The sequence below is a fragment of the Brienomyrus brachyistius genome, unplaced genomic scaffold (assembly GCF_023856365.1).
Source record: "Brienomyrus brachyistius isolate T26 unplaced genomic scaffold, BBRACH_0.4 scaffold35, whole genome shotgun sequence".
In the NCBI taxonomy this organism is placed as follows: domain Eukaryota; kingdom Metazoa; phylum Chordata; class Actinopteri; order Osteoglossiformes; family Mormyridae; genus Brienomyrus; species Brienomyrus brachyistius.
Genome location: NW_026042310.1, coordinates 2049985 through 2074032, shown reverse-complemented (window position 1 = coordinate 2074032; position 24048 = coordinate 2049985). Strand labels below are relative to the sequence as shown.

General features: G+C 45.4%; 2 protein-coding genes across 13 annotated transcripts in view; one reads left to right on the top strand and one right to left on the bottom strand.

Moving 5' to 3' along the window:
• The window catches only part of uimc1 (ubiquitin interaction motif containing 1), a 32219-nt gene extending 14828 nt beyond the window's left edge, over nt 1–17391 (top strand). The window contains exons 1-18 of one of the 8 annotated variants that reach the window (XM_048997660.1): nt 8124–8243; nt 8399–8583; nt 8716–8785; nt 8976–9100; nt 9279–9545; nt 9864–10406; nt 12311–12356; nt 12781–12902; nt 13491–14219; nt 14433–14488; nt 14644–14732; nt 14824–14885; nt 15317–15575; nt 15759–15831; nt 15925–16027; nt 16131–16185; nt 16800–16839; nt 17113–17391. In XM_048997660.1, coding sequence (XP_048853617.1) covers nt 8461–8583; nt 8716–8785; nt 8976–9100; nt 9279–9545; nt 9864–10406; nt 12311–12356; nt 12781–12902; nt 13491–14219; nt 14433–14488; nt 14644–14732; nt 14824–14885; nt 15317–15575; nt 15759–15831; nt 15925–16027; nt 16131–16185; nt 16800–16839; nt 17113–17290 — 2940 coding nt within the window. In that variant the 5' untranslated portion in view covers nt 8124–8243; nt 8399–8460 and the 3' untranslated portion in view covers nt 17291–17391. Of the gene's footprint in view, nt 1–8123; nt 8584–8715; nt 8786–8975; nt 9101–9278; nt 9546–9863; nt 10407–12310; nt 12357–12780; nt 12903–13490; nt 14220–14432; nt 14489–14643; nt 14733–14823; nt 14886–15316; nt 15576–15758; nt 15832–15924; nt 16028–16130; nt 16186–16799; nt 16840–17112 lie in introns of those variants that run through there. The other 7 variants (XM_048997664.1, XM_048997662.1, XM_048997661.1 and 4 more) reach the window with 7 other exon arrangements.
• Nucleotides 885–24046, bottom strand: znf346 (zinc finger protein 346). 5 transcript variants are annotated; one of them, XM_048997675.1, is made up of 8 exons: nt 23745–24046; nt 23472–23553; nt 6815–6918; nt 6473–6568; nt 6104–6251; nt 5605–5823; nt 4700–4799; nt 885–3134 (listed from the first exon to the last, which is right to left on the bottom strand). In XM_048997675.1, coding segments are annotated over exons 2-8 (786 nt in total). In that variant the 5' UTR covers nt 23473–23553; nt 23745–24046; the 3' UTR covers nt 885–3016. The 5 variants fall into 5 exon arrangements, with proteins under 5 accessions (XP_048853632.1, XP_048853629.1, XP_048853631.1 ...); XM_048997672.1 differs by lacking the exon at nt 23745–24046 and having other exon boundaries at nt 23472–23718; XM_048997674.1 differs by lacking the exons at nt 23472–23553; nt 23745–24046 and adding an exon at nt 7632–7763.
• Between the last annotated feature and the right edge of the window lie 2 nt (nt 24047–24048).

Below are 24048 nucleotides of genomic sequence, written 5' to 3'. Positions count from 1 at the left end.
AAGCAGAAGAAAATGAATCAGAGACGTCACATTTACAGGGGCGTGTATTCAGGGAAAAGAAAACATGTAATAAAGTTATGACATAACTCAGATAAGCACAATGCTCACTAAATGCCCCCAGGAGAACCAGCGCTTCGTCCTTGCGCACGCACTTGCCTATTCAAATAAGCACATTCCTGGTGAGACTGTGCTCCTTGACGCCTCTTGAGGATCCTTCTGGCATTGCAAAGTCCAAAAAAGGAAATAAGGCTCCGCCCCCTTCCGAGTAAACAGATGGCAGTAGCAATCAGAGCATTTTATGAATGGAACTTGTACCATCCTGTCGTATAGCAGCCTTGACCTTATGTCCCCTGCCCATGCTGCCAAATTTGGAAGGATTTGTGGACATCAAAGTTCACGTGAGGCAGTTAAACGAGGACAAATCATAAAATACACGTTTGTCCTCCTTTTTTATCTCCATTATGCTTATTTAGATAATTATAATCCTAAACCATTTAATCCACTCGCATTAGTAAGAGATTGGTTCCATGTCATTTTAATTCCAGTAATTAAATTTTACGTAATCTTATAAATAGAACATATACCATATGCAAGTTTAGTGTTTGTTCAAAAAAAACACGAGAATCGTAATAATTTGCTACTTTTAATGCATTTAAATGTTCATATTGTATATATTATCCGTGGTAAAAATCACAAAACTAAACTCTCATTAAACGCCGTACAACCTGACTGTAGATCAAGTCTGCCATCTACTGGGAGAAAAGCAGCATTACACATCGAAAGTAAGACTAAACTATTAAGCTACCCGTTTTGTTTTTTTTTTTTTTTTTTTTTAGAAAAAAAGGTAGAGTGAGAATGTATGTGTGGGAAAAACAAACAAAGGCTTCGTAAAACTTTTTGTTTATTCAATTTACACTTGCTATAATATTCGTCTAGCCGGATATTTTCCGTATTTCAAATAAATCTGGTCAAGAACAGCACAACAGCATGAACATTAGGTTGGAGGCTTGAAAACTGGACGCCTTTTTCCAGTGATCAGCTTGTTATTTACAGATGAATTAAGCCTGTTCTGTAAAATCACAGGTAACATTAATATCGCTCTACCAGAAGCTCAGTTGCATTAATTGTCTAAATATGTCACTCACCATGTGGAAAGCTACTGTTACCAAAAAAAAAACCAAAACAATTATGATCATATTACGGGGAATCCTCCAAGCCTTGACGTCTGCCAGGGCGTTTTGGCCATGTTACCCGCGCCAACGTGCCGTGCGTTCGCGGTGCAAACCGGCAGTCGGAGCACATAGGGTGCCAAGGCACACTGTCAGGGAAGAGTACCAACTTGTACCTTTGCTGGGGATGTACCCTCAAGGGTCTGCCAACTGTAGCTCATGGGAGTTTTGCTCGCACAAAAAATGTTACGCAAACAAGTGATTGGTTATCTCACGGAACCAATCAGATTGTAGAGGAGGTGGGTATAAGCAACAAGAGGAGGTGGGACCAAGATATCCGATTGCTCTACAGTCTGATTAGTTATCTCTCTGAACCAATCATTTTTTGTTCTGCCCCAAGACCATTGTGCAAGTAAAACTCCCACAAGACCAACTGTACCCCATAGCTGTAGGTAACTTTCTTTTAAGGTACAGAAATGGACTTCTGTATGGACATCCATAAGGTACAAACACCATTAACCTACCCCAAAGGAACAACTACCTGCTGCTTTTGGGTACAAGTGGAAGACCTTTGAGCGTACAGCACCAGTGACAAGCAAGGGTACGAAGTAGCACTCTCTTTCTGACAATGCAGGAACTAAGCTTCATCATATACTTTTACACAAACAATACCTGGGATTTATGACAGACGTATCCCAGGACAAAACCATCAGTTTAAAGGGAACATAAACGGCTGAAAGAAGATGCCCACTTAACAAGTCTGGGACTTTTCCCCCCTCACTTTAGACCAAAGTAGACCTGTCCTTTTCTAATTAAACACAAGCATTACAGCTGATTCTGCCCTACGATCATCTAAGTTAGTGCTCCTCTTCAGGTTAGAACACCGACAGAGGGCTGTCGTAGAACATTATAAACTGAGACGGCATCCCGCCCCCAACCTGCAAATGGCAAGTTAAAATTATTTTTAATGACGTTAAAATCGTAATTAAATAACTCAGGGCTAGATAAACATTTGCATCAACAAAGGGGCTGCAGTGCCGCATAACACATGGTAACAATGTAACAGAAGAGAGTTAAGTGGAGCCAATTCTGTTTAAAAGACGTTTCTCGTGGTTAGGTTTTAGCAGTGGCTCTCAATCCCGTTCCTGCCCCCCCCCCAAAATGTTTTCATTCCAAGCCTACCTTAGTCTGGCTTATATGGTCCTTAATAGGATAACAATGAATGTGGCAGGTTGAAAGCAGCGTGGGTCGGAATGAAAACGTTCTGGCAAGGGAGGGTGTCCAGGAACAGGACTGAGAACCACTGGGTTATAGCAGCTGAGAAACGCAGAAATGCTCGACCTTCAGAGCGATCAGACGGCAAAAAAGAAAGTAAACTGTCATGGAGCGACTTTATAAATAGGGAAAAATTTAAATGCAGGGAGACTGCAATGGTTTTGCGAAAATACTACCACAAAGGAGCGGGTGGAATTTGAAACAAATGCAAACACAGGTAAAAAAAAAAAAAAAAGACTTAAAAAAATAATAATAAAATAACACTTTGCCCCCAACCATGTGAGGGAGGAGAGCAGTGATCCTAAACACTCCCCAGAAATAAATCTGTAACCGGGGTGTCATCTTGCATGGCAGTTCAAGTGTGGATTTACCGATTAGCCTTATTGCACCCACTACTTTATATGTTACTATAGGTCTTCGCCATGATTTGGGTCTCCGGGGCGCGGTATGGACTGATGCATATGTGGTTGTGTGTGTGTGTGTGTGTGTGTGTGTGTGGTGAGGGGGACGTGCTACTGGGTGTGTCGGGGTTAAACAGAGCGGGACCTCAGACTGACTAAGACTGACGCTCTTCACTCGTAGGCCGGGGTGAAGGTGTCCCAGTCCTCCGCATGATGCTCCTGGCCAGCCGAGTCGTGCTCAGTCGCTTTCAGGGCTGCTCCGGCGCCGTTTCCATTCTTCGCCTTCATACTGACGACGTACAATTTAATACGGTATTTTTTTTTGGATGGGGATGGGGGGGGGCGGGGGGAGGGTAAGGGAAGTTTAAATTTAGACAATTTACGGAATGCCTGCATCGGCAAATCGCCACCGCGTCCGCGAGCGTCTGTCAATCAATCATGTCCAATCAATTGAACATATGAATTAGTTTCTGTTTATTTTGTAAATTTTCATATTTATCGTTCCATCACCTATGACCATAAATTCAGGAGACAGTCACTGTACAATTTCATCCAACTTAATTTCGGAAAAATGTTATTTTCCCCCACAGAAAAAAGGCATTTTTTTTCCATCTTCATAATTCTGTTTAATTAATTCATATTTCCACTTGCTAACTCACCTAGCTAGATATCTTTACTGGAACAAGCCAATTAAGGACCTTTGCTGTGAGTTGCACCATCAACCTTTAAGCTACAAACCTATGCTGACATACCCTTCAGAGTTTAAGAAGCACTTTATTGATCCCAGGGGGAAATTTTGGAAATTCTCTATTTCAAATTTAATTTCTTTTATACAATGCGGCCACCCAAAGGCGCTGGATGTGGGTGTGTAGTCAAATATCATTTATACAGAATAATACAAAACAGTAGAAAGAAAGAAAGAAAGAAAGAAAGAAAGACAATGGAGGAGAGGAACCTAAAACTCCGGGGGTCCGAGGTCAACTGGCTGCTCAACCCCCCTGAACATACTAACATTATGGACAACAGAAAGAGTGGGCTTGCTTGTTAAAGGCAAGGTGAAGGCAGTAATTAATGTCCATCAACGGGTTGATTCTCTATGCCGGCGTTTTGTCCCCACGAGATCATTACCAACATGATTATGAATGAGCCGTTTCGGTAATTTACGTAACACCAGGTACACGTCTGTTTGCCGAGAGGTAATGAGCGGGAAAAAAATAAAAATAAAAAATTAGACCAATAATAATAATAATCATACACTGAGCTTCACAGAGTTAAAGTGTGAAAATCAGCCAAATAAGCATTAAAGAGTTTACTGCATACAGTAAACACTGCGCTAAAAACTGGCAGGAATCGCAGTTTATTCCACCCCCACTGTATTGGAGAACATCGTAAACTACTGACATTAGCCTGTCATTTGTGACAGGTGCAAAATGTTTATCAGCCACTCCCCAGGAAATTTCAAGCACGTTTTTACGCCAAAAGTCGCTAGGGGGCAGCGTTTGGCTCAGTGGAAGGTCGCCGGTTCGAGCCCGACCTCGGCACATCTGCGGGTCCTTCAGCAAAGCCCTTAACCCCCCCCCCCAGCTTCCTGGGCGCCGCTATGGGTGGCTGCCCATCGCAGCCAGCATGTTCTCACCTACAGAAAGCAAGTTGGGGGGGGGGGCGTAAAGAGAATTTCCCCACAGGGATCAATAAAGTATCTATTATTAAAAATGGCAGCAAACACACTCACAGCTGTTACAACCTGCGGTCACGTCACCCTCCTAACCCCATTCCCCACCCCAGTCTGTTAGGCCCAACCCTAAACCGGATCGTTGGAGCCTCGAGGCCCAGGGCCTGGGCACAGGTACTTACTGATTTTTGTGTTTCGACCCGCTGATGTGAGCCTGATATTGCTCCACGGAGTTCAGCTCTATGTTGCACACTGTACAGGGGTAACCTTTCACCGTCGACGCTACAGGCAGGGGGCAGAAATATCATTAGCGTGCCAGCAGCAGGACTGAAAAGTTTCTTCATGCAATACGACGGAAACATAAATATCACTGTCACGCTAGAACACACAGTGCAACAGCCTCTGACCAGCAAAAACCAAACCGGCACACTTCTACCTTTCGATCACTGTGCAAAAAAATAACGACTGGACAAACATTACAGACACCATACTATTTGTATAAATGCATCTGCAAGTTTTTAAATTAGCACTCGCTTTTATCCAATGCTGGCGGTTAGCGATGTTGCCTGGGTTTAAATCTCTCGGCTCCATGTGTGAAGAATGCATGCTTCTGTATTGTTGCGGGATTTCCTCCAGCCCCCCCCGCCCCCCCACAACTGTCCAAAAGCATACTGAAGTGAACTGGAGTTAACATGCCGCCCATGTGTGTGAATGGTGTGTGTGCCCAGTTGACAGGCTGGACATCCAGCCTGGGTTATTCCATGCCTTGTGCCTGCAGGTTCTATGACAGGCTCCTGATCCCTGTGACCCTGAACGGAACGACTGGGTATGATGGATTTTATCCAAAGTGAGATATTTTTGAGAAAACAGGGTCAGACCATCCCTGGAGTAATTGGAGGATAAGGGCCTCGGCTCTAGGGCCAAACTCTGCTGACCCTGGGATTCGAACTAGCTACCTACCAGGCACAGCGCCCCAAACCAGAGCCATAAATCAACCCCCACCTCGTTAAACTATTACTGAAGACATCAACTTTCAGCACACATTTAACGACAGCGGCCCCGCCCCCCCGGGACTCCGGCCCCTCACCGGGGGCTGCGCTGGGCCCGTAAGCCTCCAGAAGCTTCATCTTTGTCAGCTGTTTCTTGTGTTTCTTCCCCACGTAGTGCTGCTTGGCCATCAGGGGGTTGTTGAAGGAGGCATGGCAAATGGTGCAGAATCGGTCCGGGTCTCCCTCGGCCGGGCTCAGGGGTGCTACGGCCTGGCCCTCTGCCTTCTTCTTAGCCTGGGTTTTCCCAGGGGGCAAGGCTGAAGCAGATTGGGAGAGGACAGGGAGAATGAAAGCTGTAGGGAGACTTTTGGATGGTTTAACAAGGGAATTTCATGGAATTTTATGTTAATAAAGGCTCCACCTATACTTCACGCTGTTTTAATGCAGGGAAGTTTTAACCCAGCTGTTCCAGTACAGATTCATGGTGCAAGGATAACACTGCTGTTATATATATATATATATATATATACACACACACACACACACACACACATAAAAATCAGTAACCACACCTCCTCACAAAAACACACACCTTACCTGGAGACTGGAATCCATGCATCTTTAGCTTCAGATTCTTGGCGTGCACCTTGCCTTGGTAATGCGACTCGGCCACGACTGGAGCCGGGAACGTCATGTTGCAGACAGAACAAGCTTTGTTACGATCTACCTCACCATTGTTACTGGCCTATGGAAATGGAGGGGAATACACATAAACGTAAATAGGCAACCGTGTTTAATCGGTACACGTACACGAATTTCGTTAAAAGTAAATAAATCACAATCAATTCGTAATTTAAAAAGATGAATATACTCAAACAAAGTCAAATAATCGTCTTTTGCATTCGATCCTGCCGATTTAAAGTCACGATTTCAGCTTCGGACAGGTTGCGAATGGTTTACACTGACATTGTCATCTGAGGAAGATTTGAATCTCTTCACTGCGGGCTCTTCGTTCTTGTGAATGCTCATATATCTCCGTACTTTATTCGCGTGTTTCTTGCTCTGAAACGGTTAAGAGCCATCCACGTAAACATTTTAAGTATTTCTGTTCGCTAATGATTCAAATGATCAAGCAATACATTCATACTGGTCAAATACTTAAAATCTCAATATACAGCCAGTATGCTACAAGAACTTTTTTCCCCTTTTAATATAAAAATAGATCCCACTTAGCGCCCCTTGATGAATGTGGTAGACATTGTTACTGCCTGAAGGAGAATTATACTATAATTAACAGCAACGACTGACCTGATAATGGGCGAGTTTTTGCGACTCCGAAATTAGGACAGCATTACACACTTTGCACTGAGAGTCAGAGAACAGGTGGCCGTTTTCCTTAATCATCTTGTTCACTGGAAAAGAGACACCGTTAACCCTCGATGATGACAAATGAGTGACATGGACGAGTAAATGTTAACACAATGTTTATCATCTGAATTTAAAGATCATGCACAATTATATAACGTGCGCATCCATCAGTCCTGTGTCACAAACGCTATGTGGACATCAGGGCTTAAAACACGTTTAATTCATATTTATCTGAACAAATTCTGCTGGTCGTAACGACTCCTGACCACGTTAAGTGTAACTTCAATTTCGGGACGATGCAACAGGAACGTCCCGGTTTATCACAAGAGACTATACTACTTCGCCTAACTTAAGGGGGATCGGGTTGCTTTAACTTTCCTATGCCAAATACATAAATTAATAAATGGACAGCAGAGAATAGAGACAGTGCATCGCATCCGCGATCGCACCCAATTGCCAGCGATAGACACTTCTGCAACTTTGTCAATGCAGCCGGTGGCGTCCAGCGTCTTCGACCTTGGATAGTCTAAGCGACGTGCTGCAGCGTCCAGCTGTTGGTCCGACTCAAGCAGGCTACCTGTCTGCCCACCGAGCGTCCCCGACACCGGGGGTTTAAAAACAAACCGAAAAAAAACCCAAAACGAAAAATCCCCGTGCTGATGCGCACCGGCACGCGGCTGCAAAATGTACCGGCATCGGAGCGCAGCGTGTTCGGATCTCCGCTTCCCCCCGCACATCGACGCCCGACCGGGCTTACCCTCCGCCGCCCCCGACGGTAAATACAGACACTCTCCATTCAGGCCTCCGTCCGCCATACTTCCAAGCAGGACAAAATGGGCAGCAGCCAGGCGCAGACGCGAGACTTACGTAGGCTGAGAGAGGTAGGAAAAAGGCTCGCCTCACCAGCGCCGCGTCTGGCCAGATTTAATTTCAGATGCGATGCTATCGGTTCGTAAGCTGGCGATGCATGCACCAGTGGGCATTGTACGACTACCACAAAATGACAGCGTAGTAGTATTACTGGAGTTCGACAGGGTCTTAGTCTGTATAGGCGGTGGGGAAAATGTTGCATGCGATTCCCTTTTCTACGAAAAGAAAAACTTTATCTTGCAACGAAATTACTGTTATTTGCTCGATATTAATTTGGAAGGGGGAGGGATGCAAAGGAAACATAGGATGCATGTGACAGTTTCATCAGTATTACACTGATGTACAGAAGAATCGACAGGGTGTTTTCCCGGCGGCCTTTGCGCATCACGTGATCAGGGCAAACATGGCCGCTTCCGGTTCCCCGGAAGCGCGACTGGCTTCCGAGCTCCGGAGCGCAGCTTGGATGGGCGTAGCGCGGCGCCAGCCCGGTAACTGTCAGGTAAACTGGGGGTTATCTTTGAGTCGTTGACGGTTTTAATCAAAATTTCCTCAGACACATAACGCAGTAAATGTAGTTTGATCTTTTCCCTCTCGGGCGTTGGGTGCACTGTGGCCAGTATATGGCAAGTTTTTGTTGTTTGTTTTTGTATTTAGTGACGAGTTAAATGACAGTTTAGTAGTGCAGCGACTCCATGTAGATAGACAAGATAAGTAACATGCCGCGGAAGAAGCGATGTCGTCCGAGGGACAGCGGGGATGATGCTGGTTCAGTGTCCCGCAAGCGGAGACACACGGAAAGTCAAGGAGAAATTGTGCCAATTCCTGACAGCGAGCATGAGGTAGGGCTTCTAACGGCTGGGGCCGCTTTTTCTGCCTCTGATTCGAGGAGAATGCATTTAGCTCCGTGTCCGGTGTCGCCCACACCGAGTTACCGGATTGACATCGGTGTTCGTTTGCTTGTCTTGTCACAGGAAGAAGAATTCAAGCCATCGGCGAGGGAATCCCGCTTACGGGGGAGGGAAAGCAAAGCCCAGACAAAAGGTGCACAAGATCCGGCGAGGTTTCACACCTTATCAGTACACTGTTGGGGCGGAGTGACGAGAGGCTTGTGAGCACAATGTACCCAGTGTAGCCCAAGGGGAATCTGACGGCGTTTATGTTCGACCGTGTTCTTTCTTTAAAAAAAAAAACGCGATATGTTATGGCTGTACTGAAAAGTCTACTTATGCAGAACTGACGGATGATGAGATGCTCACCTTGGCGTTGAAACGCAGTGCAGAGGAGGCTACGACAGCTGAGCTGAGGCACAAAGAGGAAGAGGAAGCTGTGAAGAAAGCCATTGAAGAGAGTCTCCACGTAAGCCTGGCCCATTCTTACGCTGGCATGCTAGACCTACACTGTTCTCTTGCCTTAACAAGATTATGTTCAGATTGAGACTTTTTTATTTTCCCGTTTTTTCCCCTCCCTTCTAAATCATGGACTGTTATAAATAGCCTAGAGGTTCCCTAGTTTTTAATTTATTTTCATTTTGCAGGCAAATGAGACTCAAATCATCAGTAATAATTCGGAATCGCCACTCCTCTCGGGTCAGGATTCCCCCCCAGTACCTGCGAGCCCCGTCTTCCCTGCTAGAGATAAGCCCTCGCTTCAGAACAGCAGCAAGATTGGCCCGGATGGTTCTGACTGTTATGATGCTGTTATTGATATGGATGAAGAAAACCAGCATCCCCAACGCCAGACACTAGATGTGTGTCAGTGGAGATCAGATGGTTCCTCAAAGCCTTTACCAGCCTTGGAGAAGGTAAGTGCTAATGTTGGTATTGTGATATCACTTTGTGGGACATTTAAATCCCTTCATATCTACTTAATTTGACAAGATATATCCTGTTATAATAAAGAAAATACATGCCTGCTAATAGTTCAGTATTAATTTTGATAACAGCATTCATTTTCATATACTTTTATGTCTTAAATTTAAGGCATTCAGGTTAAGCCTCCATCTGTGGTGATTTGTGGTGTGTGGCTCAGCAGGTTAGGCTGCCGTGCCTGTCATCAGAAGGTTGTTGGTTCAAATCCCAGGCTCTGCTAAATAAACTGCAAACTGTTTTTCTTTTTCTAGGGCAAATACAGTGAGGCAGAGTCCAGTAGCCAGGAAATTCAGGGTCCTTCCAGATGTCAGTGGCAGAGGGGAAAAGGCTCTGGTGATATAGGGAATGGGAGTCCCCGTCACGGCCCTGTCCTTTGCATCGAAAGGTTGAGTCAGGAGCTGGTGGATGACTGCCAGGCCTCAGGGTTCGTGTTGTGTTCCCAGGAACTTCCTGTCCACCTGACACCTTCAGGGAGGTCGGCGTCCTCCCCGCCGGCGAGTCCCACACTCTCTGAAAGTCCTGTGTTTGCCAGGATGGACTTGGGAAGCATGGAGAAGGGTGTTGCTGGGAAAGGCACCTATAGCCCCGCGAAACAAGCCATCGTCACAGATGCAACGCAGTCTGGGGATCCAGGAAATTCCCAGGACTTTCCTGAGAGTCAAGGCCTGGATGCGGACAGCAGCGACTCCTCTCAGTCCCTCCTGTGCCCCAGGAGGACGTGGGCACTAAGTCGGAAGCATGTCCCCAAAAAACGTGCAACCGGGGGAAGAGGTTGCCGCGGCCAGGCTTCACAGGTATGGTGACGCTGGTCCCGTTTAACAGCAAATCAGGGCTCCAGATGGCGGCTGAAACTGTCGCCAACGCGACTCGATTTTTAATCTTGCGACAAATTTTTTTCATTCCAATGGCAACTGCCTCTCACAATCCAAGAAAAAATAAGGTGGGATGGTCCTTAGCGAGATGCCCCACTACTTAAATACTCCCACTAGTAACTGCACTGTCCTTTTAAAGTAGAAAAGATAGGTTTTATTTATAGACAATTAGGTATAAACTTAAATGATACGGACATATCCTGTAAAGCGTAATTTTATTCAGTTATGGGGGACAATGCACACCGTGTAACTTACATATTATGTGTTGTTATACATATTTATCGACAATTACACTGCATCCATTCACTGCCAGTGACTTTAAGCATGACAGCTTTAAGCAAAAGACGACTGAACATGAAGTGCACAAACAGAAATGAAAAAATATTGAATAGTGAGAGATATTTCAGCTGGAAAACTGCATATAAAGGTAACTTTGTTGTTGGAGTTTAACCCGCTTTCTGGAATATTTCGGTGTAGATCCGCATATCTCCACATGCATCATTGAGTGAGAATACCAGGGAGGTGTACCCGGAAATGGGTTCGGGTTTAAACCCTAACGATGACACTGCGGTGAAGTTAGGTGTATATGTAGTTTTCCAGCTGTAATATCAGTCAACAAAAGCAAGCGACACCCCTTGGTTTTCCAGACGTCTTTGCAGGCGAATTTTTATTAATATTTCAATGCTTGTGTTTGCACGTCACGTTCAATAGCCCAGCTGTCTTGCTTACATATTGCATATTACATATTCCTGTCATTTACTATTATGTTGTTATGTATAAGAATGCAGAAGGTGACAGTACGCAGATCAGATAGCTAATGTGGCATGCAAGTATTTTTGTTTATTTATTTCGCATTTGGCATGTGATGGAAATTATGGCTCCAAAAAAGAGCATTTGGCTCCTAAAAATGTTTTTTTTTTTTTCTATTCTCTCGTCTGGAGCCCTGCCTAATAGCAGGCCCTTGGAATGTTTCAGCGGGACCAATGAGATGATTAGGATTCAGACTGACCCATTGATTGGTAGGGGGAAATGCTGGCGCAAACAGCAGCAGGAACATGCAGAGACAAGCACACAAAGTGCTTAGGCAATAAACGTCGTGCCAACAAGTGCATATGGGGCAATCAGGTTAAAGTACACAGCACATAGATGGAAAATCCCGAAAACAGAATATTGTAGTATTATAGAAATAAATATTTACAGATGACTTTAACAACAATGATGGGGTGGCACGGTGGTGCAGTGGTTAGCACTGCTGCCTCACACCTCTGGGACCCGGGTTCGAGTCCCCGCCTGGGTCACATGTGGAGTTTGCATGTTCTCCCCATGTCGTCGTGGGGTTTCCTCCGGGTACTCTGGTTTCCCCCCACAGTCCAAAAACATGCTGAGGCTAATTGGAGTTGCTAAATTGCTCGTAGGTGTGCATGTGTGAGTGAATGGTGTGTGAGTGTGCCCTGCGATGGGCTGGCCCCCCGTCCTGGGTTGTTCCCTGCCTCGTGCCCATTGCTTCCGGGATAGGCTCCGGACCCAGTAGGATAAGCGGTTTGGAAAATTGATGGATGGATGGATGGATAACGATGACAATAATAGTAATAAATTAGTGACAGTAATACAGATAGCCCTGGATTTGTATTACAAAGGAAGGGTAGCGTGTTGGAAGGAGGGGCTGATAACATCAGCTAGGAACGATCCCCAGTAGCGTTTTTCAGCACACCATGGTGGAAAAGAGCCATTGGCTAAATGTGTCTAGGAGAGCGCCCCCTGGAGGGGATTAATGGGAGTAGATTGTAGAACAGGACATTTTTGTTAAATTTGTCTTCCTTCAACAGGGCAATGTGAGTCAATCGCAGAGTGAAGAGGAACCCTGCAAGACAGGTATGGAACAAATTGGAGAGCTGTCAGCTTCCAGCAGACCGAAGTATAACTGCAGGACGATCTCAGTTCAATTTAATTCATTTCTATATAGCACCTTTCACAACAGTCGCCCCAAAGTGCTTTATGGCATCAGATGACAGCAGAGGAGAGGAAGCAAAAACTCCCAAATAGGGAGAAAAAAAAAATGTCTGGGGGTCCAAGGTCAACTGGCTGCCCAACCCCCCCCCCCCTCCCCGGGCATGCTAACATTATAGGAAAAAGAGTGAGCTTGCTTGCTAAAAGCAGGGTGTGAGTACACAGAAAAGGAATATCCTAAAAACAGAAAACTGTGGTATAGAATTAAAATTAATTAGCATACAAAAACAAATGTGTTCCCAGCTCTAGTCAGTATGGCTGACGTTTACCCCCAACCTCACCCACACAGAGGGTGGCACTGTCTGTTCTGCAGAGAGGTTATTTCTCACGACCTCAAGTGGAACAGACGACCCCACCAACCAGACGGGACGGGCCTGGTCTGAGGAAGAGGAGGACAAAGGTCCCAGGAAGGTATGAGGGTCGTTACCGGTGTGCTGAGGAAAAGCAGCTGTACTGAGGCATGCATATGATTTGGGAATCTCCATTATTCTTAATGGGTGATCAGGTCAAAGGTCACAGGAAGTCCTCAGGTCTGCCTGGTGCATCAGAATGATTCCCGTTGACTTAAACTCTCGCACATCTGCATGTTTCTCAGCGTGGTGAACCTGCTGTGATACAAGATCTCCACATCTCACCCGAAGCGTGTGAAATTACTCCCCTTTAAAGTGTAGTTGCGTCAGCCTCGGCCCACTCTGTACCTCATCCCTTTAATGCCTGCCCCGGTTCCACTGCACCATCTCTTCTGTCTTTTGCGGCTGAAGTTCCGAATCACCAGCATTTATTCCCAGTCTGGTCCTCGGGGACCCGCAGACAAGACACATTTTTGCTCCCAGTAGGGAGCTGGGAGGGAGCAAAAACATGGACTGTCTGAGTCCCTGAGGACCAGATTGGGAAATACTGCCTTACAGGCTATGTGCTTTCTCCATTTACTCACTCTCTTCATTCCAAGACATAGATTTTTATTTTTTTGTTTGTTTTTATTTCCTGTTTGCACCGCAGAGAAACCACATGCCGGGCGATGCTGATATCCTCAGCCTTGGGAGGGCTAGGGATGCAGACCAAGCGGCCAGCCCCGTCTTCCCTAGAGAGGTGCCATATCACAAGATGTGTGTTTCGGGCCCCACCTCTTCTCTGGGCACGCCCCGGTGCCTCATGGGGAGCCCTTGGCGTAAGGAGACACAGGAAGGAAGCAAAATCCGACGGAGGTTCACCTTTGGGAACGGGAATGTCACTAAATCCCCAAGCCGGACGGAGGACTCTGTCGTTCATGTCCCCACAGAGGAGCAGGGTGGTCCCAAGGAGCCCCCGGTGGTTAGGGCTGTGCATTACTACTGGGGAGTTCCTTTCTGCCCCCGGGGGCAGAATCCCGATGATTACACTCAGGTCATCCTCTCTCAGCTGGAGGTGTATGAGAAGAGCCTGAAGGAGGCGAGGAGGACCTTGCTCCGCAAGGCCGAGTGGGGCGACCCCTTGCTCCCCGCCTCGCCCGAGAGGCGCCTCCGCAGGAGGGGTCGACCCAAACGCTCCAGGGCCTTGCGGCTGCTCGACGAGGAGGAGGAGGAGGAGGAGGAGGTGGTGGCGGCGGAGCAGGAAGAGGAGGATGACACGGAGGAGGCGACACTCGTGGAGGAGGGCGAGGAGAATGGAAGCGCTGGTTCTCCGAAGGGGTCAAAGGCGACTGAGGAGACACAGGAACGGAACAAGAAGCGGCTGGCTGCCCAGCAGCAGGTGCGAGAGGCCTGTCTCCACACTAGGGGGCACTGTTGTGCGACGCTAGCGGTATATCCTACATAAACTGATCCCTGCTATTGCAGTAATCTTGTGTAATACCATTTCTGCATCGAATTTCCATATGTGTCTCTATTTCCATATACAGTATGTATCAGAAATGTGCTCAGTGTTGGTTGAAACACTCTCTCTCCCCTCCCCCAACTCATTCAGAAGATCCCTGTGCTCTGCACTTCAGAAGAAATCCCCGAGAGACAGAAATCTCTGAGGTACGGAAGCACGACCTGTTTATCCGTCTTCCAACTTCTGGGGTTTGATAGGCTTCATTTGGGGTAGTTTACCCATACAGATGGGTATCGATATTTATTGCTTTATTAATTGACTGGTGATCCTCGAGAGATTAATGGGGCACTGTGACACATAGGAGACGCGGACATGGAGAAAGCAGGTTGGCCAAAGGTGGGGTGCCACATTCCCAGGGCCGGGAAGACGAGGAGACCCAGCTGTGTCCAGGTATCGTCGCTGTGAACTGCGGTGCTGAATTAACCACAGCGCCACCTGCTGTCTGGGAGGCTCATTGCTGTTTGTTTTTTTTTGACAACAGAGAGCCAGCTCAGTGAGGAACCGTTGGCAGAGCTGAAGTGGGAGAGCTCAGCAGACACAGAGGTAAACAGGAGTAAAGGGTCAACAGCAGGTTTTCTGAATGGACTTGCAGGCTGTTTTCACTGATGGCCGACAAGAGCAATTCTATTCATCTTGTAGCTTTAATCATAAGAATGACAATATTAATATTACTGCTACTGCTGCTACTACTACTACAATAATAATAATAATAAGAAGAAGAATAAATGCTTGTACCTAATGTTGTCTATGTTAGGCTGTAGTCTCCCCCCCCCATCCCCTGTACTGGATAAGTGGTTAGAGGATGGATTAACACATGGATGGATGATATATTTTTTTTTACCTTGACCACAGCAGCAACTTCCAGTCAAGGCCCTTAACCACTGCACCACCTGCTGTCCAGTTTATAACTGGGGAATTAACATGCAGTTTCACCTTTTTCTACTGTGCCCTCCCCCTGCCCCCCGTCCAAAAAGGTTCACTCCAGGGACTCGGAGTGTGAGGTGATGGTGCTGGACCAGGAGGGGAGCGCTGTAGCTCAGGTGGAGGAGGTGGAGGACATGGAAACAGAGGGGGGGTCGGATTCGCAGGCCCGCGGCGAGGGGGTACAGTGCCCTATCTGCATGCATTGCTTCCCGCCAGCGCGGATCGAGATGCACGCAGCGTACTGCGACGGCACGCCAGAGGACCGGTCCCCGGAGGAGCCCCTATCTCAGGGTCAGCTTCTCCACCTGGGTGGGACATCAGCGCTCACTGTACTGGAACCAGATCTGTCACTTTCAGTTGTGAATCTAGGCCACAGTCATATAGCTGAGCGTTTACCTTAGCTGGTGGTTAATGGAGGGGGGGGAATTTGTTGGCTTCATAATGGGATCTAATTAAATCCCGGGAAATCAGAGACCCCTCTTCCGTTCTCAGGGGCAGCTCGGAAGAAACGCAGCAGGAACGACGTCGCTGGGGAGAACCAGCCGAGCTCCTCATTCAATGGCAGGTCAGTTAGTGTGGTGGTTTATGCTAGTGGTGGTGGGCGGGTGTCTCAGCTGCCGACGCCTGTGATGTCAGATTGTGCTGCCCCCCCCCATAGATCCCAATTGAGGGAGCAATGCTACTTGTGTCAGAAAACGTTCCGTCTGAAGGATTACAAGAGGCACGTGGATAACTGCATCCAGCAGAGGCCCAAACAGGAGGTGCCGCAGCCCGACACGCCACACCGGTGTCCAGGTTCCTCTGCACATACGTGTGTCCTTATAAGGCGTGAGGTCTCTTGAGGGAATCCTGCTTATTTCACAGGGCTCCAGAAACCTGCTGGTGGCCTTGGACCAGACGGAGCAGAACGTGGACTGCGGTACGGACGGGTTCTAGATGAAGCGCGTCTGCGCCGATTTCCCACCTACGAAAGTGCAGAGTCCCTTATCCCCCAGCTCCCTGGGTGCCTGTATTCAGAAGGTCGCCGGTTCAAACCCAGCCTCAGCACGTCTGTGGGTCCTTCAGCAAGGCCCTTATCCCTCAGCTCCCTGGGTGCCGCTATAGGTGGCAGCCCTTCGTGGACAACGTACTCTACAAGAAAGAGCAAGTTGAGGGAGGCATAAGGATAATTTCTCCATGGGGAACAATAAAGTATCAATTATTATTATTATTATTAACACCCAAAAGGTTGTGGGTTCAAATCCCAGGGAGCATGCATAAATGGCAATTTATGCTTCTACTGTAATCACTTTAGATAAATTAGTTCCCAAATCTGGTTGCTTTTTAGCTATTCATAAACTTACAGGACAAGACTTGTCAAGCCCAGTTATAGAATTGCTTGAAATATTGAACTTCTTCAGTGAAAGAGGAGACATTTAGTAAACTGCTAAATAGTCCTCCGTTCAGTATTATTTCTGCCTTTTAGTTATCTGCATATGATCCCAGGTGTTTGCAAATGCTTAATCAAGAATATATATATTGGTTTTGAAATAGCAGAAGCTGGATCATCGGACTCAAGAAAAAAAAGTCACAGGTAAACTGGCGCAGTGCTTTCACAGAACATAGTTTGTTTCACAGAAGTCCAAAGAGGCTTAGCTAAATTGATGAGTAGGTTTTTCTTCAGATATTTGATTTAACTTGCTAGTCCATTGGTTTGTGTCGTGTTGGTGGCTTTTAGTCGTACTTCCAGAATCTGAACCCGACCCGTAATCCTTATTGCAGTGGCTGTTGGGTCTCGCTAGTGGGACGGTCTTCGTGGAGAGGGCCGATTTAATTAACAGGGGCTTGTGGCTGTCGTGTCCTGCAGCTCCGCCAGACCGCGGGATGACGACGAGCTGGGGTATCCTGTAGACCCCGGATTCCTGGTCAGCTCCTCCCCTATCCGATCCTTCACCCCCATTTCAGAAGCCACAGACTGCCTTGTCGACTTCAAGCGCCAGTACTCACACGGTTCGGGCCAAAGAGGACGGAGGAAGAAGTTTTAAGTAACAGCCTTTCTCAAAATGTCACTTGTTCCCCAAAAATATACTAATTTTTATATATCACCATGTTTGTTGAAGTGTTTATAAATTCTGTTGAAACATTGGCCTTGTCTGCTGTTGGTATTTTACGAAGACATGGTGTTTAGGCATCAAACTAAAACCCTACCTGCCCTAACAGGTCTCAAACCTATTCAGCATAAGCATGTTCCCCCACATACACACCTCATCGATAATGAGCCACTAATCACTATAATTTTGTTTGCTGTTGATCATCGCTTGGTATAATCCAATGAGTAACTAAAGCAAGCTACGAAGTTATGAAATACCCAGTGGGAAGTGATTTAGCCTAGGCCAGCGGTCACCAACATGGTGCCCGCAGGCACCCGGACGCCCCCAAGAACCACAGGAGTCGGCCACGGACCTGTTCTAAAAATAGCACAACTCACTAGTGAGCAGCGTTTAAAATGTTATTTTATCCTGTTATTCTTTAATCACATTTGCACTTATATAGATTTGAAAGTGACAATATCCAAAAAAAAAAAAAGCATTTAAAACATCTCTATTATAAATGAAGTTTAGATACGTTTAGGAGGGCGTTTCAAACTGGTAGCCCTTCGTATGGCTCAGTACCCGTGACGTAGCTCTCAGTTTCAAAAAGGCTCGTGACTCCTGACCTAGGCAGTCATTGGCAGTACGGTAAGATCAATGAGTGCGTTTGAAATTTTCTTTCTATTTCACGTAAAGGAAATTTACATTAAAACACAACATCCCCATCTAGTGGTAATATTGCAAGGACCACGCTGACCACAGGCATTCCTTAAAAAGACTTAACGATTTTTTTTTCATTGGGCTACTGAATGACACTAGTACATTGAAATGTATTAGCTGCCTCCGTAATGACGTAATCTAACATTAAATAAACACTACACAACAATAAGACCTGAGAGTGTACTGTATACTTGTAGAATCTATTCGTTCGTGCCCACCAAAAGTTAAATCTAGATGCATGCATGCGTTTATGTGAGACAGAATTTTCTAATTCGCTTCATGGTTATAATCATACGTTTTTCATTTCATACATTTTCCAGAAAACTTCCAACTTGATGTAGTTAATGAGCACGGGGGGGGGCGGGGAGGACGAGGCTGATTATCCGGGTCACCTGACTCTCCTACGACCCCTGGCGGCCTTCAGTTCATAACCTTATATAATCAGCTTTTTAACTGGCTGCGTATGACCACCATGGGGATTAACTTGTCACCAACGTGTCACATTGCTGACAGGGAGGACACTGGGCTGGTCCCAGGAGATGGTGTTAGGGTCAGGGTATTAATAATCTTCAGCACATCTTTTATTCTATAACTATCAAGGATAGATGGCAGAAATAACACAGCAGTACCCAACAGCCCGCACAACATCGTACAGTCAGCAATACCGACATCAGTATTTTCCATTTACAACCTGGCGTAGAAATGTTTTAGGAACAAATTATCAAGGAGACCGTAATGCCACGGCGAAGTAATCCCATTATAATTTATGACGGTCTTTCGCCAGCACAGCACGGCGAAACACTAAGTACTCAGCAAAACGACGCTTTACTGCTAAATACTGTTTACGAACGACTCGTTTTAAATTAAAAAGATTAAGCGACAGCGCCACCGTGTGGCGTAAACAAGGGCATTATTATTATTATACGCTCTAATTTCCAACGTCAGCGGTATTTGCTCGGCGACTGGCTGTCTTACCAAACTGAGAGCAAAAGTATGCTTAATTATGAGTTGAAATGAAAAGTAGAATCAGTTAACTTCGACTGAGATTTAATGCCACGAATTAACTGCAAACCTCACTGTGCCCAAAACTTGAAACGAGTCTTCACATGCAGAAACAGCAATTTCTGCTTTATTAGCTGTGGCTTATCTTCTAAACAAATATTTTTGCCCAAAATTACTTGCATAGCTTTCAGACTTCCCGTTTATGGAGCTGCATCTATGCTAGAGTCCAGCTCCCAAATACTGCACGGTGGTTGCTTAATTCTTTCTCTAGTGTCGTTTTGTTTTTCTTTTTCACTGAATAAACAGTAAAAAGCTTATTTTACACGCATTGGCACTGAGCTGTGAACCGTCACTGCTGGACGAGCAATAAATTGAAATTGCAACACAATTCCGTCTAAAATCAGAGAAAAGGACACCTCGCGAAACCAGATTCTTGAGATGGTTTGTATTTTAAGCAATCATATTTTCCGGGTTCCTCCCAAAAGCACAGCTTCCTCATCTCACTGTAACTCTGACCAGTCTGTCTTTAATTGCGCGTGTAGTTTCTTTTCCCCAGTTTTTCCACGTATCTTAGTCGGGAAACGTAGCCGTATACCAGGATCCCGGTCATGATTATGCTGTGAACACAGACATTCAGCAACTGTGGTGATCTAGTCATTCCGTAATCATTTCTCATTTCTCCTCCTAAATGGGAATTTCTGGAAGTTTGTACCAGAGTAATATAGGAGTAGGCACGGTTTACATCTTATGAATAGACGTTTGTCAAATTATATTGATATGCCAAGTGTAAACCTGTAAACACATTAATTTACGCTGACGTCAACAAGAGAACACAACGGCCAGAATAAACATTTTCAGCTCGTGTCTGGTGCAGTCTCACTGAGGCCTCTTTCAATAAGCAGGATTTCTTAGTTAGCCAGGTAACTTGCCCAAGTAACCCTAGTTTAAATTGACTTCATGTTTGTTCACTGACATTAATTATTATTAATAATAATGCTGTGTAATCAATTGCATGCTCCCTTCATGAACAGAAACTTCTAGAAGTTTTTTTCAGGAATACCTATATACACAGGCTATATTTTAACAGTAGAAATACATTTGCCCAGTTATATATTAAGTGCGCGTGTGTATATATAAACAACTTAAAATATATTTATGTCGTCAATAGAGCAGGGCAGTCAGAAATGCACTTTGAGCTTAATTGTCTGATGTAGCTTTAGTTGCTCTGCGTTATTATTATTAGTATAATTATTATTATTGATCACTGAGCTGCAACACAGATGTCTTCTTGGAGAAGCCAGGCATAACCATTCATAGTCACATGAATCACAACCAGAGGAAGGAGACACTTCCCTGCGCAAGTAAACTGAGTCTGGATGAGCGGTAAACAGGGTTAAACAGGCCTCTTTGTGTTGGATAACTGTCTGAATTCTGAACCCCTATACTGTAGTAGTGATACTTTATTAGTCCCCATGGAGAAATCCCCCCCCCCCATCTCATCATACTCTCCACAAGAAAGACAAGTGAGAGCAAGTTTGGGGAATCACAGCAGCCCACAGTGACCCAGGAGCTGGGGGTCGAGGGCCCACAGATGTGTGACTAACCTGCTGTGGTCGAGGCTTGAACCAGAAACCTTCTGATGCGAGGCACAGAGGCTGACCCTACTGAGCCACTCACCACCATAGTGTCCCTGATGGTCCAGCTGCTAGAATTTGGCACTCTTAACGCCACAGCTCAGGGTTCAATTCCTGGTCAGGGAACTAGATTATGCCTGTGATCAGATGGTCACCAGTTCATATCCCATAATCAACACAGCGATGTTGTCCTTGGACCCCTGAGCGAAGCCCTTATCCCCAGGGACCGGCTGACCTTGTTTTCTCAATTGTACATTGCTTTGGATAAAAAAGTATGATAAATACAATGTAATGCTCCCAAAAGCTATTAGAGTAATAAAATGCTGAAGAGCGATTAGCATTAAACGCTAATTTGGTGTTAGCCAAAGTCTATTACCTCAATTTTGCTAATTACAAAGCACCACCCTTTAAAACTGGAGAACTATTTCTGTGATCATGTCTCAAATGGTCACCAGTTCGTCTTCATTCGAGGTCACACAATCAGCACAATAGCAAAACAGATGTAAGTTCTCCTCTATTCCCGTCAATGTTTGGTATATGTACACTAGCAGTCAAAAGCTTTTGCACGCCACAAGGAATTTACCACTTTTCCATTTATTTCATAAACTGCAGATTTTTTGTTCTTGTCAAGCATTGGAAAGTTGAGTGAAACAGCTATAAATGAAAATATCAACAAATAAAACCAGTTTCCTTTATAACATGGAAAGAGTATGTAACAGTGCATGTCTGACATCCAATTAACTGGCTGTGCGGTGATGGCAGATTCCAGGCTGTCCTTTAAGTGCACTAGTTAACCATTTCATCCGATGAAACAGAGCAGTTTTTAATGTCCCTTGTAGAAAGAGCGCTTTGAATTTTTTTGTGCCGTTATCCTTGCTACCTTGATGAAACTACGATATGACATTTTCTTGCTAACAAAGGTGCTCAAATGGGGGACATACTGCAAATGTATTTGTTAGCGATGAATATTGAGTATATTTCAGTGAATAACCTGCGTGTGCAAAAACGTTTGACCGGTAACGTTTTGATTTAAGGAGAGAGTCACTATAAGCTTAGGGACACAGGACCCAAGTAGTACCTTTCTGTTACATTCCTCAGGAGGGGCCCACCCTCTTCTCCTGTCTTAAGGCCAGTTTTGGTGGGTGGGAGAGTAGCAAGGAAGAGTGCTGTGGCAACCTGTCTGGGATGCCTACGCAGTGAGATCGCCAAGACCATCGAGCAGAACACGTGCGACGACTGAACGCAGCACTCCTGAGTATAGCGGAGGAGACCGCCGAAGAGGATTTTGTATTTAGCTGGTTTTGCATTTTAATGTTAATATGTTGTTTTGTACTACACACAGACGTGCCCTGATGCACAGGCTCACCCGGGCTGAAGTCCAGGGGCCTCTGCTCATAAGGTTCCTCCTGTCCCTTTAAATCAAATTTTCTTGGCCTCTGTTCATGTTAATTTGGCTCCAACTATAAGTTTTTGATAAAAATAATTTTTAAAAAATCAGTTAATTTCATGCTGCGAACGTGAAAACTGAATTTTTATCTAGTATATCCAGTATAGCCAGATCTCCAAAGGCTCTCTTACCCCAGATATATTTTAATTCAGTAGCAACACTGTAAAGTACGTGAAAGTCACACCATATTGACAAGCAAAGGAGTATTTTTTTTAGCATTAGACAAGTCAGTGAGAAAGATCATCGGGAAGGTGTGCTGGCTGGTATATGGCGAAGATGTTATTCGCGGGATTTTTCTGCCTCCGAGTCGTCACTGGCACAACAAATATTTGTGAGATAAACAGACAGACTCAGTGACAACCAGCCAAGCATGGCAACAAGTGTTTTATTACGGTTTGCACTGATGATTGGCCGTTTATACATCCATGTCTCATCGCCTGGCAGCAGCGCACGCAGTTTTTATGGCAGCGTGTCCAACCTCGCTGAGCTGTTTGTCACTTAACGCCGGTGTCACCATAAAGCACAGGGGACCCCTCGCATCGCGCTTCGTCACTGCCACCATGGCTAACGGCTAATGCTAACTGACATATTTTGGTAATTTCTATCTTCCAAAAAAATAACTGTCACAATCCAATAGCTTAAACTCTGAACACCGGTTTCACGATACTTGCTTTTACTTCACCACTGACACGATTTCTGTACAAATCTCAATTAGAAATTCAATCTCCTGTAGTATAGCTTGCATCTACCTTGTGAGCATTCATTTCAATAAACCAGATCAGGCTTTTTAAAGGATATTTATGAGAATCTAGTATTAAAACAGCATTTTATGACATTAGCAAAGTTTTAAAGGATTATACAATCTATAAGTCCATACCGTATAGCTTATAAAAAATGTGCCTGCGTCTTTTTTTACGAAAACAACTAAACAAGAGAAGAGAAGAAAAGAGCCGTGAAAGCAGGGCACCAATGCAAAGACCTGGAGACCGCGGAGACAGAAGCCCGGCCTGTGTGATCCTTGCAGCCACCTGTTGACAGCATTAGTCACCCTGACCGGAGGGCTGATTTCCTGCTACCGTTTCACCGTTTCTTCGCCGTCCGGACCGCGCCGGTACTCTTAGCTGCACTGCATTTCGCCCAAGATGCATTAAAAATATCCACCCCGTTGGAATCATTCTCCATAACTTAATTACTTGATACAAAAAAATAAAAATAAGTGACATTCCTAAAACAGTACTAAACCAGAGGCTTAGACGTGAAACATGCACTGAAACAAAAATGGAAAAATTGCCATGCAATATGTACAGAAATAGCCCGGAAAATCAGTCCATACTTGCACCATATGCCGGCACCGGCGACAGATCAGTATCTTTGCATGTAGTCCTTGGGTGGAAAGCGATCAAGACGTCCCAGCACTGCAGAAACATCAAATATACCCTACATGTAACAGCAAGCTTTACAATATTAATAATGCAAACGCCCAAAAGGCTGAAACGGACGATTATACTTTTTTATTTTTACACGCGGCACATTCTACTGCTGAGTTAATGGAGAATTAGAGAATGAAGTCTTCATGGAGCACCGTCACCACGCAGCACGTACTTACGAGGAAGCTCGCTTCTTTTGTGATGAGCGGCGGGGGGGTAGAGTCACGGCCGATCTGCGGAATAAAAACTTGTGCGAGTCGCCATGCAACCGCAATATTCGGCGCAGCACTTTAATAGCAGCCTTTTGAGAAAATAAGACGCGCAATTTGCCCGCATTGCATAGCAGCTTATTAAAGGGGTGTAAATCGTCCTTAAAAATGTCACTGGCGATTGGAGGGTGCTGCAGGGGAAACGTGTTTTTTTTTTCTTTAAATAAATAAAATAATGTCAGCCTTCTCGTTATCAATAAGCTGTACTTTTGCA